The following is a 17754-nucleotide window of genomic DNA, read 5'->3' as shown; positions in this document are numbered from 1 at the left end:
AACAGAAGTCCTCCCCGGCCTCTACAAAAATCCACCGCATGTCGCTGGGGCTCCACAGGCGGAGCTAGGCCCGGTGGGGGCACGCCTTCGTAAGTTCAGCCACAAGTGGGTTCACTCCCTGTTAGATCCCTGGGCAATAGATATTGTGTCTCAGGGATACAAGCTGGACTTTGAGAAGATGCCCTCTCACCGACGGCGCTGCCGGCTTCCCCCCCACGAGAGGGAAACAGTGTTAAGTGCAATTCACAATTGTATCTTCAATAGGTGGTGGTCAGGGTTCCCCTCCTTCAACAAGGAGGGGGTTATTATTCGACCATGTTGTAGTCCCGAAACCAGACGGTTCGGTCAGACCCATATTGAATTTAAAATCCCTGAACATATACCTGAAAAGGTTCAAGTTCAAGAGGGAATCGCTAAGAGCGGTCATTGCAAGCCTGAAAGGGGGAGATTTTATGGTGACTCGGGACATAAAGGTTGCATACCTTCATGTCCCCATTTATCCACCTCATCAGGCGTACCTCAGAATTGCGGTACGGGATTGTCATTACCAATTTCAGATGTTGCCGTTTGGTCTCTCCACGGCCTTGAGAATATTCACCAAGGTAATGGCGGAAATGATGTTGCTCCTGCGGAAGCAAGGTGTCACTATTATCACGTACTTGGACGATCGCCGCTTAAAAGCGAGATCAAGAGAGCAGTTGCTGAACAGCGTATCACTTTCTCTGGAAGTGTAACGGTAACACGGCTGGATTCTATATATTCCAAAGTCGCAGTTGGTTCCTACAGCTCATCTGCCTCTCCTAGGCATGTTCCTAGACACAGACCAGAAAAGGGTTTATCTCCCGATAGAGAGAGCTCAGGAGCTCATGACACTGGTCAGGAATCTATTAAAACCAAAACAGGTGTCAGTGCATCACTGCACTCGAGTCCTGGGAAGGAGGGTGGCATCATACGAGGCCATTCCCTTCGGCAGGTTCCATGCGAGGACCTTCCAATGGGACTTACTGGACAAGTGGTCCGGTGTCTCTCCTGTGGTGGCTGCAGAGTGCTCACCTTCTCGAAGGTCGCAGATTCGGCATTCAGGACTGGGTCCTGGTGACCACGGATGCAAGCCTCCGAGGGTGGGGGGCAGTCACACAGGGAAGAAATTTCCAAGGGGTGTGGTCAAGGCAGGAGACTTGCCTTCACATCAATATCCTGGAACTAAGGGCCATATACAACGCCCTACGTCAAGCGGAGACCCTGCTTCGCGACCACCCGGTTCTGATTCAGTCAGACAATATCACCGCAGTGGCTCATGTAAACCGCCAAGGCGGCACAAGGAGCAGGGTGGCGATGGTAGAAGCCACCAGAATTCTTCGCTAGGCGGAGAATCACGTAAGCGCACTGTCAGCAGTGTTCATTCCGGAAGTGGACAACTGGGAAGCAGACTTCCTCAGCAGGCACGACCTCCACCTGGGAGAGTGGGGACTTCATCAAGAAGTCTTCACGCAGATTGCAAGTCGGTGGGAACTGCCACAAGTAGACATGATGGCATCCCGCCTCAACAAAAAGCTACAGAGGTATTGCGCCAGGTCAAGAGACCCTCAGGCGATAGCTGTAGACGCACTAGTGACACCGTGGGTGTTCCAGTCAGTCTGTGTATTTCCTCCTCTTTCTCTCATACCCAAGGTGCTGAGAATCATAAGAAGAAGAGGAGTGAGAACAATACTCATTGTTCCGGATTGGCCAAGAGGGACTTGGTATCCAGATCTGCAAGAAATGCTCACAGAAATGCCTCTAAGACAGGACTTGTTGCAACAGGGGCCCTGTCTGTTCCAAGACTTACCGCGGCTGCGTTTGACGGCATGGCGGTTGAACGCCGGATCCTAGCAGAAAAAGGCTTTCCGGATGAGGTTATTCCTACGCTGATAAAGGCTAGGAAGGACGTGACGGCTAAACATTATCACCACATATGGCGAAAATATGTTGCTTGGTGTGAGGCCAGGAATGCTCCTACGGAGGAATTCCAGCTGGGCCGTTTCCTTCACTTCCTACAGTCGGGAGTGACTTTGGGCCTGAAATTGGGTTCCATTAAGGTCCAGATTTCGGCTACTATCCATTTTCTTTAAAAAAAAACCCAAAAAACAACTGGCTTCTCTTCCTGAAGTCCAGACGTTTGTAAAGGGAGTGCTGCATATTCAGCCCCCTTTTGTGCCTCCAGTGGCACCTTGGGATCTTAACGTGGTGTTGAGTTTCCTGAAATCACACTGGTTTGAGCCACTTAAGACCGTGGAGTTAAAATTTGTCACGTGGAAGGTGGTCATGCTATTAGCCTTGGCTTCAGCTAGGCGTGTGTCAGATTTAGCGGCTTTGTCACATAGAAGCCCCTATCTTGTTTTCCATATGGACAGAGCGGAATTGCGGACCCGTCCGCAATTTCTGCCAAAAGTGGTGTCATCTTTTCATATTAACCAACCTATTGTGGTGCCTGTGGCTACTCGTGACTTGGAGGATTCCGAGTTACTAGATGTGGTCAGGGCTTTGAAGGTTTATGTAGCCAGAACGGCTAGAGTCAGGAAAACTGAGTCACTGTTTATCCTGTATGCACCCAACAAGCTGGGTGCTCCTGCTTCAAAGCAAACTATTGCTCGCTGGATCTGTAACACGATTCAGCAGGCTCATTCTGCGGCTGGATTGCCACTGCCAAAATCAGTAAAAGCCCATTCCACAAGGAAGGTGGGCTCTTCTTGGGCGGCTGCCCGAGGGGTCTTGGCATTACAGCTTTGCCGAGCAGCTACTTGGTCGGGTTCAAACACTTTTGCAAAGTTCTACAAGTTTGATACCCTGGCTGAGGAGGACCTTGTGTTTGCTCATTCGGTGCTGCAGAGTCATCCGCACTCTCCCGCCCGTTTGGGAGCTTTGGTATAATCCCCATGGTCCTTACGGAGTCCCCAGCATCCACTAGGACGTTAGAGAAAATAAGATTTTACTTACCGGTAAATCTATTTGTCGTAGTCCGTAGTGGATGCTGGGCGCCCGTCCCAAGTGCGGACTTCTTCTGCAATACTTGTATAGAGTTATTGCTTAAATAAGGGTTATGTTGTGGTTGCATCAGGGTTGATCTGATGCTCCATTGTTGTTCATACTGTTAACTGGGTAAATTTATCACAAGTTATACGGTGTGAGTGGTGTGACTGGTATGAGTCTTGCCCTGGATTCCAAAATCCTTTCCTTGTACTGTCAGCTCTTCCGGGCACAGTTTCTCTAACTGAGGTCTGGAGGAGGGACATAGAGGGAGGAGCCAGAGCCCACCAGTATCCAAATTCTTTCTTAAAGTGCCCTGTCTCCTGAGGAGCTTGTCTATCCCCGTGGTCCTTACGGAGTCCCCAGCATCCACTACGGACTACGAGAAATAGATTTACCGGTAAGTAAAATCTTATTTTTACACGGCACCCCTAGGCCAAAAGTTTTATAGTTAGAAATTCAGTTTGTTTTTTTTTAATCCTTAGGGTCAGTTATGTGGTGGAGGACAAGATTCCCTTCTGTTTGTCCATATATTTTATGATTGGAAGCCACTAGCACTGGTTTTGCCTACATTGAACAAAAATCATTTGAATTGGTCCTGGACCACCAATCCAGGGCACCCCTGCAGGTACCCTAAGGTTGGAAACCACTGCACTAGACTTTGACTCACTTAAAATGATCAATTATCAGATTATGTCAGAGGCCTCTAGTTTTCTATTTCCTCTCCTAGGCTTTGCTTCTTGTACATCCGTTTAACTTATTTTTGTTACCATTTATATTTTTAGATTTTTTTCTTTTTCGTTGTTTTTAAAATCTTAAAATATGTATGATTAGAATAAGTGAGTTAGTACTAATAAGTCTAGTCCTAACACATAATACCATTAAAATCTTATTGGAGGACCACGTGCCAGTGTTGTTACTTCGTTTTGTGTTCTTTTGTGCTGACATTTAAAGTCTGACCCTTAAATATTGTTAAAAATATTGCTAAATATCACATGAACATTAAATCAGCATCAACGGGTTCAGTATGGTATGCCAGCGGTCGGGCTCCCGGCGACCAGCATACCGGCGCCGGGAGCACGACCGCCGGCTTAACGACAGTGTGGCGAGCGCAAATGAGCCCCTTGTGGGCTTACTGCGCTCGCCACGCTACGGGCACGCTATTTTATTCTCCCTCCAGGGGGGTCGTGGACCCCTACGAGGGAGAATAAGTGTCGGTATGCCGGCTGTCAGGATTCCGGCGCCGGTATACTGTGCGCCGGGATCCCGTCAGTCGGCATACTGAAGACCACCTGCATCAACCTGTTTGTCAGTTATACAGGTTGAGTATCCCTTATCCAAAATGCTTGGGACCAGAGGTATTTTGGATATGGGATTTTTCCGTACTTTGGAATAATTACATAGCATAATGAGATATGGTGATGGGACCGAAGTCTAAGCACAGAATGCATTTATGTTACATATACACCCTATACACATAGCCTGAAGGTAATTTTAGCCAATATTTTTTTTATAACTTTGTGCGTTAAACAAAGTGTGTGTACATTCACACAATTCATTTATGTGTCATATACACCTTATACACACAGCCTGAAGGTCATTTAATACAATATTTTTAATAAGTTTGTGTATTACACCAAGTTTGTGTACATTGAGCCATCAAAAAACAAAGGTTTCACTATCTCACTCTCACTCAAAAAAGTCCGTATTTCGGAATATTCCGTATTTCGGAATATTTGGATATGGGATACTCAACCTGTACTCTGATACATTTATATGTATGTAAATTGCTGGAGAATAATTGGACATTCTTTTTGTGGATTCCCATTGACATTGATACTGTCTGTTTTCTTACTAAATGTTCTTTTTTCCACACAGTAATACCAATAGATTGCTCTAGATAATACATATTTGTATTTAGTTTGGGATTCATATTAATGGACTAATATGCAACGTGTCGTTTACAGTAGTTCATACACTAATTTGTCAGGTCTAGGAACGCCCATGGAGGGTAATTCAGAGTTGATCGCAGCAGCAAATTTGTTAGCTAATGGGCAAAACCATATGCACTGCAGGGGGGGGCAGATATAACGTGCAGAGAGAGTTAGATTTGGGTGGGTTATTTTGTTTCTGTGCAGGGTAAATACTGGCTGCTTTATTTTCTTTTTCATCCACTAGGGGTCACTGGAGTACTCTTGGGATATGGACGGCTTCCACAGGAAGAAGGCACTGAATAAATTAATTTTGAAACTACTCCTCCCCTCCATATCCCCGAGTACCTCAGTGTTTTTTTCTGTGCTCGACACAGTTAGAAGGCTTGTGGAGTTTGTCCACATTTCATTGGAATTTTTTCTAAGTTTTTCAACGATTTACCACATCCCTTCCCCCCATCCAATAGGCGTGGGTCCGGGATAGTGAAGGCTGCTATAGCAGCTGTGGGTGTCGGGCCTCTCTAAAAAGAGCTCCCTCACTACCACGTGCAGGACTAAAACCTGCAGTAAAGGCTGGACGGAACTTACAGAAGAAGCCCCGTCATAGCCCTCACCACAGGGTCCAGGTATGTTGATCGGGGCGGTCAGCTCACGCTGCCGCCCCGCTGTGTGGGATACTGTGTGTGGCCGCCCGCCGCTGCCTTCAGCCGCCCGCCGCCGCTTCCAGCGCCACTGTTTATGCTGTCTCCCCCGCCGCTCTGAGCCGCGTCGGCCATGTGGTTTTATGCATAGGCCGCTCCACGGCTCTATGCAGCGCGCTCCCCGGGCCTTGATGCCGCTTCGGGCTCCCTCTCCACCATAGCCCGGCTCCGTGTATAGAGAACGGTACACGGAGCACGGGGGGGCACACAAATGAGAGATGTAAAAGGCAGGCTCCATAGCTTAGTGAGTAACTTTGCTGCCACAGTGATGTTCCCTGCACACAGAAATGTCAGGGTCACTGGATAAAATCTCATGTTTCAACTCTTATTGATAAAGGGAATACAGCAGCGCTGCATATGTATTACAATAGGCTATGAAGTCTTTGTTAAACAGGATACAAGTTATATGTGCAGGTTTGAATGCAACATAAGATGTTTTTTAAATCTGCTTACATAATTATATGTCGGCACTTTGTGTTATACTGTGAGCATGGGGACATATTAACCATGCTTCCTGTTGTTTTTCCTGTTGTATTTCCAGAATTTCCTGTGTTACATCTCTCCTCCATTGAAGGCGCAGGGGTGTTAAGGGGAATTTGGATCAGGCATATTGCTGGCGTGCACTGCACTTGGCCAAATATATATTTATAGAGACACCTTAGTGCTATTTACTGAGTCGTGCAAGTTGTCTGTCTTTGTATTTTTTGTATTTTCTGTCTGCATAATGAGTAAGACACCAGCAATTACTAATAAGCTGTTTCCCTGCCATGTCTAAGAGTGTATTACATGGATATACACTCACTTCTCTTACTCATAGCACCAGGCCAGTACGTCAGGTTCTCAGCGAAGGCTGAACAATTTCCAATGAGAGACAATTGCAATTATTGGGCGTTTAACTACCTATCGGAGTGTACCCTACACAGCAGTAGGGCTGTTGCTTCGCCTTGCTTTGGTAAGGGTTTGAGGTAACAAGGCTGTAGTGGCAGGGCACTCCAGTTCAGGTTTGCCCTAAATAAGACCACCTTACACTTCTTGCTGCCTACATCTTCTCTGGACGTTGGCAGTTGGTTCTTGCGTTTTCAGCTTCGCTAGTGGCGCATAACGTCCACTTTGGCAACGTTCCTAACAGGCGGAGTCGGATTCCAAACGAGATAGATCGCAGACCAAGTGGGGGGGAAAATCTGATTTCCTACCATTGTCTACGCGAATTCCTGAATGATTCCGTCTCAACGACTTCAATTCCTAGGTATGATTCTCGATACGGTAAATCAAAGAATTTACCTACCCGAACAGAAAGTACAGGTCATTCGTCATCTGGTACAATTAGTGCTCAAGCCACGCACAGTCTCGGTTCATTTGTGCATTCGCCTATTTGACACAATGGTGGCGGCTTTTCGAAGCGCTTCAGTTCGGAAGACTTCATTCACGTCCTTTTCAATTGGATGTGCTCGCACAGTGGTCGGGCTCGCATCTGCACCGCAGGGTGAGGTTGTCGCCAAGGGCCAGAGTGTCTCTACTCTGGTGGCTCAAAGTACAGAATCTAACCGCAGGGAAACGGTTCGGCGCCTGGAATTGGATAATTCTCACGGCGGACGCGAGTCTCAGAGGTTGGGGAGCTGTAGTTCAAAATGATCAGCTCCAGGGTCTCTGGGTGGATCACGAAAGTTTGCTGTCTATAAATGTCCTGGAACGCGGGGCAATTTACAATGCGCTACGACAAGCAGTGCACATGCTGCAGGCTCAGGCTGTTCAGGTGCAGTCAGACAATGCGACGGCGGTCGCATAAATCAACAAACAAGGAGGAACGAAAAGCCGTATGGCAATGCGGGAAGTAGCTTGAATCCTCTATTGGGCCGAGTATCACCAAATGATATTGTCGGCAGTATTCATTCCGGGAGTGGACAACTGGGAAGCGGATTATCTCAGCCGTTGGAATTTTCATCCAGGAGAATGGGCATTAAATCCAGAAGTGTTTCACATGCTGGTCCAGAGGTGGAGTTACCCGCAGGTGGACCTGATGGTATCTCGCCACAATCATCAAACGCCCCAGTTCGTGTCCAGAACGAGAGATCCAAAGGCAGTGGCGGTGGATGCTCTCACAATCACGTGGCCATACAGTCTCGTGTATCTGTTTCCACCGTTTCCGCTGCTCCCTCTGTGGCTAAAACGATTCAAAGGAGAGTCCGTCATACTAGTGGCGCTTCTTTGGCCTCTGAGAGCTTGGTTCTCGGATCTCCGCGGTCTACTCGCAGTCGGTCTTTGGCTGCTCCCACTACGTTCGGACCTGTTACAGCAGGGTCCGTTCCTTTACCCCGATTTAGCGCGGCCGCGTTTGACGGGGTGGCTGTTGAGACAGCCCTCTTAAGAAGAGAGGTCATTCCAGAATCGGTTATACCAACCATGTTACGAGCTAGGAAGCCGGTTACGGCAGCTCATTATTACAGAATTTGGCGTGCCTATGTAGGTTGGTGTGAAGCTCGGAAGTTTCCGACATCATCTTTTAAGTTATCCCGTCTTTTGTTATTTCTACAGATGGGGTTAGATGGAGGTCTGAGGTTATCCACACTAAAAGTGCAGATATCGGCGTTGTCAATTTATTTTCAAAGTAGATTGGCCCTGTTGCCGTCGGTTCACACCTTTATGCAGGGTGTCCTCAGAGTTCAGCCTCCATTCACTCCACCTACTGCGCCATGGGACTTGAATCTGGTTTTAAATTTCTTACAGTCTTTTTATTTTGAACCCTTACAACAAGTGGATATTAAATTTCTCACTTGGAAAAATTTTTTCTTTTAGCCTTAGCGTCAGCAAGGCATGTTTCAGATTTGGGTGCTTGGTCATGCAAGCCACCGTATTTGGTGTTTCATGATGACAGAGCGGAACTTCGGACGAATTCCGCTTTTCTACCAAAGGTAGTGTCATCTTTTCACGTCAATCAACCAATAGTTCCTGTGTTAACAGGAGACTCTGGTAGGTTGGATGTGGTACGCGCATTACGCATTTATGTATCCCAAACGTCGACAGTTCGTAAGACGGATACGTTGTTTGTTCTCTATGATGCTGCCAAGATGGGTTGGTCAGCTTCTAAGCAGACCTTATCCAGATGGATTAAACTGACCATACGTCAGGCTTACCTTCATGCTAGGTTACAGCCGCCTACATCAGTAACAGCTCATTCCACACGTGCTGTGGGAACGTCATGGGCAGCGAGTCGTGGAGCTTCTACGACACAGCTTTGCCGGGCGGCTACATGGTCTTCGGTGCACACGTTTGTGCGCTTCTACAAGTTTGATACGTTTGCGGCATCAGCATCTAGCTTTGGCCGCCTAGTGTTACAGGTGCCAAACAGCTCTCCCGCCCACGGGGGAAACTTTGGTACGTCCCAAGAGTACTCCAGTGACCCCTAGTGGATGAAAAAGAAAATAGGATTTTGGTACTTACCAGGTAAATCCTTTTCTTTGAATCCATAGGGGGCACTGGACGCCCACCCAGAGCAGTTTACCTGGTTTGGGGTAAGTTCAGTAGATCTTATGGTAACACATTTTCACCGACTGGTTCAGATAAACAAGTTCCAATCGGTTATGGTGTCAACTGTTTAGTTGTCAGTAATGTTGTGTCAACTTTATTGTTGTCCGTTATGTTATATGTAATTCTCCATTGTCAACCTCTCTATCGCTCCTGTTCGGCTCAGTAAAAAACACTGAGGTACTCGGGGATATGGAGGGGAGGAGTAGTTTCAAAATTAATTTATTCAGTGCCTTCTTCCTGTGGAAGCCGTCCATATCCCAAGAGTACTCCAGTGCCCCCTATGGATTCAAAGAAAAGGATTTACCTGGTAAGTACCAAAATCCTATTTTTACTACAATTTAGATTTCAGTTTGAACACACCCCACCCAAATCTACCCCCTCTAAAGAGCAACACAGAACTAAGGGTTCATTTTATTCCCTAATTTAAATGTTGTTGTATTTAGTTATTTTATAGTTATAAACTTACCATTCATCTTGTCAAAACTGTAGAATATTAATTCCGCAGATTTATTAATTTAGTGTGTGACAAACTGATTATTGCACAATATATAATGGAGCACAGCTTTTTTAGTTTAGAGCTGATTCTGCGTTGGGAGCAAAACCATGTTATACTGCAGGTTGGGCAGATGTAAATGTGCATAGAGATTTAGATTTGAGATTCCTAGCTGAAATGTAAATCATAGTGTAAAAATAATCTGTCCAGCATTTGTGGGCTACATGCAAAAGCAGCCAGTATTTACCCTGCATGTAAAGAAAATAAATGTACTTGCACCCCTTGCATTGCAACATGGTTTGTTCCAGAAAGAACTCAGCCACTTGGTAACAGCTTTGTAGTTATACATTGATTCATTTAAAAGAGATCACAAATGACCACTGATTTGATTTCAGGTTTCGGTGAAAATATGTCTTCTGAAGACCTTGTGAGACGACGAAGTTGTGAACTGGTAAACACACCATTGCCTTGTGTTAACAAGGCCATTCACCACATTGAGAAGCTGGAAGTAAAGATTAAAGAGTGGTTCCTGCAGGTTGGTAATGATACCAATAAGACTTACAGCAGCATCTGGCACAAGTCTAAGGCGCCCATTTGTCGTTGATCACATATGCAATGCGATCTGGGCGCGATATTAGCTCATGCATTCTGACCAGTGTTGGGATTTCGGCATCGGTATTTCTACTGCCAGTATCGCGAACGCTGGTATGCTGACCGCTTCCCAAATAAAGGGGCAGATGTATTAAGTCTGGAGAAGTGAAAAAGCAGTGATAAGTGCAAGGTGATAACGCACCAGCCAGTCAGCTCCTAACAGCTCCTAACAATTTACATATTGGCTTATGCGTTATCACCTTGTACTTATCACTGCTTTATCACTTTTCCAGGCTTAATACATGTATACTACTGTGTTATTTCATATGCCCCTTTATGCACATATATTAGTATTAGTTTGTCCCCCTTTCTAATTAATAAACTGCAGTCAATTAATTGTGTTCACAATTTTCAATAAAATGAGGCACATCCTATTAATTATATATCATGCATTTATTTAAATATCCACCTGTATCAATCACTTTATTGTAAATAGATACTCCAGTTGGGTTGTTCATATGTAATTGTTCAATATGTACCCCTCTATTGTGTACACAAAAGCGCTTAATTTCTCATATTTATTAGTTACATTCGTGAGCATGTTATGCACAGTGCAGCCAACAGCCGTATTGGGGGGAATTCAAATGTTTGAAAAGTTGGTAGGGTGTTTTTTTTCCCCCCTGTCTATTAAGTAGGAAAAAGCAGACACCCATCTGACTTTTCAAACATTTGAATTCCCCCCATTGTGTCTCATATGCTGCCGTGCTCTCAGTTAGTCTAAGCTTAATTCCTTAATGTATAAGTGTAATAGTCTCAGTGATCTTAAGTGTATGTCTCTCTTAATTGCTGCTGCACTTGTGGTCAGCCTAAGACATCATCTCTGGAGATAATATGGACATTGTGGACAATAGGTTAAAATATAGCTGGACACGCTATACACGTGTGCTGCACTCTCCCATCCTAATGATCATTTCTCTAACGTCCTAGAGGATGCTGGGGACTCCGTAAGGACCATGGGGAATAGACGGGCTCCGCAGGAGACATGGGCACTTTAAGAAAGATCTTGACTCTGGGTGTGCACTGGCTCCTCCCTCTATGCCCCTCCTCCAGACCTCAGTTTGAGACTGTGACCAGAGGCAGATGGGTGCACTGCAGGGAGCTCTCCTGAGTTTCCTGCTAAGAAAGTATATTTGTTAGGTTTTTTATTTTCAGGGAGCACTGCTGGCAACAGACTCCCTGCATCGAGGGACTGAGGAGAGGGGAGCAGACCTACTTAAATGATAGGCTCTGCTTCTTAGGCTACTGGACACCATTAGCTCCAGAGGGAGTCGGAACACAGGTTCGCCCTGGACGTTCGTCCCAGAGCCGCGCCGCCGTCCTCCTCACAGAGCCAGAAGAAAGAAGCCGGGTGAGTAGGAAAAGAAAGAAGGCTTCAAAAGGTCGCAGAAGACTTCGTGAGCTTCACTGAGGTAACGCACAGCACGGCAGCTGTGCGCCATTGCTCCCATACACCTCACATACTCCGGTCACTGTAAGGGTGCAGGACGCAGGGGTGGGGGGGCGCCCTGGGCAGCAATATAAACCTCTTATTTGGCAAAAGAGAACATATATACAGCTGGACACTGTATATATGCATGAGCCCCCGCCAATTTTACACTTTTAGCGGGACTGAAGCCCGCCGCCGAGGGGGCGGGGCTTCTCCCTCAGCACTCACCTGCGCCATGTTTTTCTCCACAGCACCGCTGAGAGGAAGCTCCCCGGACTCTCCCCTGCTTATACCACGGTAGAAGATAGGGTTTTAAAGAAGAGGGGGGGCACATAATTCGGCGCAGATAATAATAACAGCGCTACGGGGTAAACATTAAATTGCTGTGTTTTTCCTGGGTCATATTGCGCTGGGGTGTGTGCTGGCATACTGTACTCTCTCTCTGTCTCTCCAAAGGACCTTGTAGGGGAACTGTCTTCAGAAGAGCATTCCCTGAGTGTGTGGTGTGTCGGTACGTGTGTGTCGACATGTCTGAGGTAAAAGGCTCTCCTAAGGAGGAGATGGAGCAAATGTGTGTGTGTGGTGTCTCCGTCGACAACGCCGACGCCTGATTGGATATGTGAAATTAAGTACTAAGATGAATTTATTGCACAAAAGATTAGAGAACAGACAGGGAATCTACCTATGTCTGTTCCTATGTCACAGAGACCTTCAGAGTCTCACAACGCTCACTATCCAAAATAATACACACTGATATCGACACGGAGTCTGACTCCAGTATCGACTACGATAATGCAAAGTACAGCCAAACCTGCCAGAAAAGTATTCAATATATGATTATTGTAATAAAAGATGTTTTGCATATCACTGATGACTCATCTGTCCCTGACACGAGGGTACACATGTTTAAGGGGAAGAAAGCTGAGGTAAATTTCCCTCCTCTCATGAAGAAAAAGAGCGGGAATCTCCAGACAAGAAGCTGCAGCTTCCCAAAAAGAATTTTCAGGGAGTATCCTTTCCCTAATGGGGCCAGGATACGATGGGAATCTTCCCCTAGGGTGTACAAGGCATTGACACGTTTACCCAAAAAGGTAGCGCTGACTTTACAGCTTTCCTCAGGGATCCTGCAGGTAGCATGCAGTAAGAGTACTTTGAAGTCCATTTACACACATTCGGGTACACTACTCAGACCGGCGATTGTGTCGGCATGGGTTTATAGCGCTGTAGCAGCGTAGACAGATACCTTATCAGCGGAGATTGAAACCCTAGATAAGGATACCATGTTATTGTCCCTAGTATAGATATATATATATATATATATATATATATATATATATATATATACACGTAAAAGAGGTGGTTTTATATATATATATATATATATATATATATATATATATATGATAGAAGAAGTCCAGCACTCTCATCTTATTTGGCAACAGCGGGGTGCACTACACAATAAATTCCAAAACATGAGAAATCTCCGTTAAATATTTGTCCAAACATAGGTACTCTCCAGACTCCAATAAGCTTTAAGGTATTTTTAATCCGATACTCACAAAGTGATCATGCAAGGCTTTCATAGATGCATAATAGAATAATCAGCAACGTTTCGGTCCTTCCGGACCTTTGTCAAGCTTTCATTGTTACATGCCCATAAAAAGTACAAACCAGCAGAGCTATTTGCAGCGGAAGTACATACCCGTCGCTGGCTGCTCCTTATATACCCACATGCCAACCACATTACCACGGACCCGGCGTGCGTCCCAGTAGTCTCGTGGAACGCACCCGGATACGCACACCATTTCCGATTCCGGTCATGTGCTTTTGCGTTCCATCACCCGACGTGGAATACACGTCCGCGCCGGCGCATCGTCATCAAAAAACTCTCAATAAAACTACAAATAATCAAATCCTCAGTTAGTGAGACAACCCAATAGGCACAGCAGCACTAGCACCACTCATGTAACATCAATACTTAACCAAACATAGCCACGTATATATTTCATATACACTATGCCACTAGCTAATCACAGTGCTCACAGCGCCACCTATGGCTCAGCTATAGAGAAAAAGTAACAGATCAGCATATTAATTAGGGGTAGACAAGGAGCAGCCATCGAAGCTCAACATACTATATATCAAATCACAAACACATACATAACATAACACACAAACAACACTTAATAAAAACAATGTCGTGGAGCAAATACACTATACTGGAAACGTGAAAAAATATGATTAACTGTGAGACCTATTGGTGATCAGTGATAGTGTAACTTCCTTAGAGTAACGAAATGATCTGAAATCATTGCATACAGATTCCCTATAGTAAGAAACTCTTCAGGTTCAGTTGCTCATTTAGGCCTCTAGGGGCAATTGTATCCAAACGAAATATCCATTGGGATTCACGCTTATGCAATTCCAGAATCCTGTTTCCCCCACGTATGAATGGAGGAATCCAATCGATGATACGACATCGCAGCATTGGAATCTGATGTCCAGCCTCCTGCCAATGTCTTGCCACTGGTTTATCAGATTGGCCGGCTCAAGTGCCTGCCTTATTGATTATCGGTGATTGGCCATCCGTTCCCTAAACCGGCGTTGCGTCAGACCGACATATACCAGTCCGCAAGGACAGATTATCAAATAGATTACATGGTCCATAAGGCAATGGAGGCGATGCGTAATATATATAGGGTGGGTGAGGAAAAGATACGCCCGGAATTATAGATCTGCATGTTGTACAATCAGAACGGAGATAAACTTGATATTTAATTTATCTGATCACCAACTCACTTCTGATGAGATTTCATTATTAACAAAAGGCTTGAGTTTTATTCCTACTGTAAAACATGATGAATTCGATTTTTGCGTTGATCAATACAAATTTGGGCGTAAGCTCCGCCTTAGGGAGTTTTTTTGGTACTAAGGAACAGATAGTGTATTAAGGACTTTGAGAACCCTAGCTCGTTTGATCCTCCTTCAGTGAATTCAAGCATCAAGGCTTTCACCAGAGTTATTGAGTCTGAGGTTAGGACTAGTACTAACCCACTTAAATTTGATAATCTATCGAGGGGAGAACGTGATGCTCTAAAGTCACTGAGGGATAATGAAAATGTGGTGATACGCCCTGCTGATAAAGGCGGGGCTATAGTCCTACAAAATTGGTCGTCTTATGATAAAGAGGTTAAGCGACAGTTGGCGGATGGATCTGTTTATAGACTCTGCAATACCAATCCTATGAGTGCAGTTAAGGATAGAGTTGATGAATGTATAGCACTTGGTCTCCAAAACGGTTGGATTGATTCCCATATAGCAGAATTTCTTACAGTGCAATATCCTAAGTGTCCTTATTTGTATACACTCCCTAAGGTTCATAAGACCCTTATTGGCCCACCGGGTCGCCCGATTATCTCATCTCAAGATTAAGTGTTGCAACCTGTCTCTAGATTTGTTGATAAGTTTCTGCAACCGGTGGTGATAAGGATTCCCACTTACTTGAAGGATACGGGGGATTTCCTTTTGAAATTGAGACATAATGTAATGTCTAACCTTGACGATATCTATTTGGTTACTTTAGACGTTGTCTCGTTGTACACCATCATTCCCCATGAAGGGGGTATGATGGCAGTACGTGAGGCATTAATGTCTTCTGGACATGTGGGACCCCAGTAGAATTTTTCCTGAGTTTGTTGGGACTTGTATTGAATGAAAATCATTTTCTATATGCTGGAAAATTCTATAAGCAGGAGTCAGGGACCGCGATGGGGTCGAACCTGGCACCTGCTTATGCTAATATCTATATGCATCAATTTGAAAGTACTTATATACTACCAGTATATGGTAGTAAGATTAAATGTTACTTTAGATTTATAGATGACATTTTTTTGTTATGGTGTGGGACAGTGGAGGAGTTCTGGCAGATGGTGTCTTCATTGAATGATCTGGAAACACCGGTAAAATTTTCAGCTAAAATTGATAGTGGACGAATTGATTTTTTGGATGTAACCGTCTCTAAAAATGAAAACATGCTATTCACTACACTTTTTCGTAAGGATACTGATATAAATAGTCTCTTATATGCAACGAGCCATCATGCACCAAGTCTGAAGGCAAGCTTGCCTATTTCGCAATTTATGCGGATATTGCGGATTAATACTGATGAGACACTAGCAGAGTTGCAATTAATGAGATGAAAATGCGTTTTAAAGAACGCGGTTATGCCCATAGAATGATTGAGGAATGTTTAGTAAAGGCACAAGCTAAAATGCGTCAGCCTCCTGCTGTGATAGATGCTGGTGTGAGAAAGAGGATGATCTTTACCAGCAAATATGATGATAAAGCAGGAAGTGTAAAACGTGCTTTTAGGAGGAATTGGAGAATCATTGCCTCAGACCCCAAAATGGGGAGGAATCTACAACAACAGCCGTGGGGCCAACTTGAAACAGCTATTGATGCGCCCCTTGTTGAACCTGAATAAGGGAACAAGTGACTCTTGGCTCAAGTCGGCCCGTAAAGGGTGTTTCAAATGTTCTGATTGTACAACATGCAGATGTATAATTCCGGCCGTATCTTTTCCTCACCCACACAGCGGGGCCCCTATATATATTACGCATCGCCTCCATTGCCTTATGGACCATGTAATCTATTTGATAATCTGTCCTTGCGGACTGGTATATGTCGGTCTGACGCAACGCCGGTTTAGTGAACGGATGGCCAATCACCGATACTCAATAAGGCAGGCACTTGAGACCGGCCAATCTGATAAACCAGTGGCAAGACATTGGCTGGAGGCTGGACATCAGATTCCAATGCTGCGATGTCGTATCATCGATTGGATTCCTCCATCCATACGTGGGGGAAACAGGATTCTGGAATTGCATAAGCGTGAATCCCAATGGATATTTCGTTTGGATACAATTGCCCCTAGAGGCCTAAATGAGCAACTGAACCTGAAGAGTTTCTTACTATAGGGGATCTGTATGCAATGATTTCAGATCATTTCGTTACTCTAAGGAAGTTACACTATCACTGATCACCAATAGGATTTACAGTTAATCATACTTTTTCATATTTTTTCACGTTTCCAGTATAGTGTATTTGCTCCACCACATTGTTTTTATTAAGTGTTGTTTGTGTGTTATGTTATGTTATGTATGTGTTTGTGATTTGATATATAGTATGTTGAGCTTCGATGGCTGCTCCTTGTCTACCCCTAATTAATATTATGCTGATCTGTTACTTTTTCTCTATAGCTGAGCCATAGGTGGCGCTGTGAGCACTGTGATTAGCTAGTGGCATAGCGTATATGAAATATATACTTGGCTATGTTTGGTTAAGTATTGATGTTACATGAGTGGTGCTAGTGCTGCTGTGCCTATTGGGTTGTCTCACTAACTGAGGATTTGATTATTTGTAGTTTTATTGAGAGTTTTTTGATGACGATGCGCCGGCGCGGACGTGTATTCCACGTCGGGTGCTGGAACGCAAAAGCACATGACCGGAATCGGAAATGGTGTGCGTATCCGGGTGCGTTCCACGAGACTACTGGTTCGCACGCCGGGTCGGTGGTAATGTGGTTGGCATGTGGGTATATAAGGAGCAGCCAGCGACGGGTATGTACTTCCGCTGCAAATAGCTCTGCTGGTTTGTACTTTTTATGGGCATGTAACGATGAAAGCTTGACAAAGGTCCGGAAGGACCGAAACGTTGCTGATTATTCTATTATGCATCTATGAAAGCCTTGCATGATCACTTTGTGAGTATCGTATTAAAAATACCTTAAAGCTTATTGGAGTCTGGAGAGTGCCTATGCTTGGACAAATATATATATATATATATATATATATATATATATATATATATATATATATATATATATATATATAAGACAGGCCCAAAGAGACGTTAGTCTACTGGGTTCTAGAGTCAACGCTATGTCGATTTCTGCTAGTCGTGTCCTGTGGAACATGCAATGGACAGGTGATGCCGACTAAAAGAGGCATATGGAGTTGTTGC

The 17754-nt window shown here is 44.8% G+C and overlaps 1 protein-coding gene across 2 annotated transcripts in view; it reads left to right on the top strand.

The window, feature by feature from the left end:
- CCDC178 (coiled-coil domain containing 178) overlaps window positions 1-17754 on the top strand; it is a 754227-nt gene that overhangs the window by 38024 nt on the left and 698449 nt on the right. For both annotated transcript variants that reach the window (XM_063923667.1, XM_063923668.1), the window contains one exon: window positions 10052-10191. In XM_063923667.1, the coding sequence (XP_063779737.1) occupies window positions 10052-10191 (140 nt within the window). The remainder of the gene's footprint in view (window positions 1-10051; window positions 10192-17754) is intronic.

Source organism: Pseudophryne corroboree, chromosome 5, assembly GCF_028390025.1.
Source record: "Pseudophryne corroboree isolate aPseCor3 chromosome 5, aPseCor3.hap2, whole genome shotgun sequence".
NCBI lineage: Eukaryota > Metazoa > Chordata > Amphibia > Anura > Myobatrachidae > Pseudophryne > Pseudophryne corroboree.
Note: the sequence above shows the minus strand (reverse complement) of the source record. Positions and strands in the feature narration are given on the sequence as shown.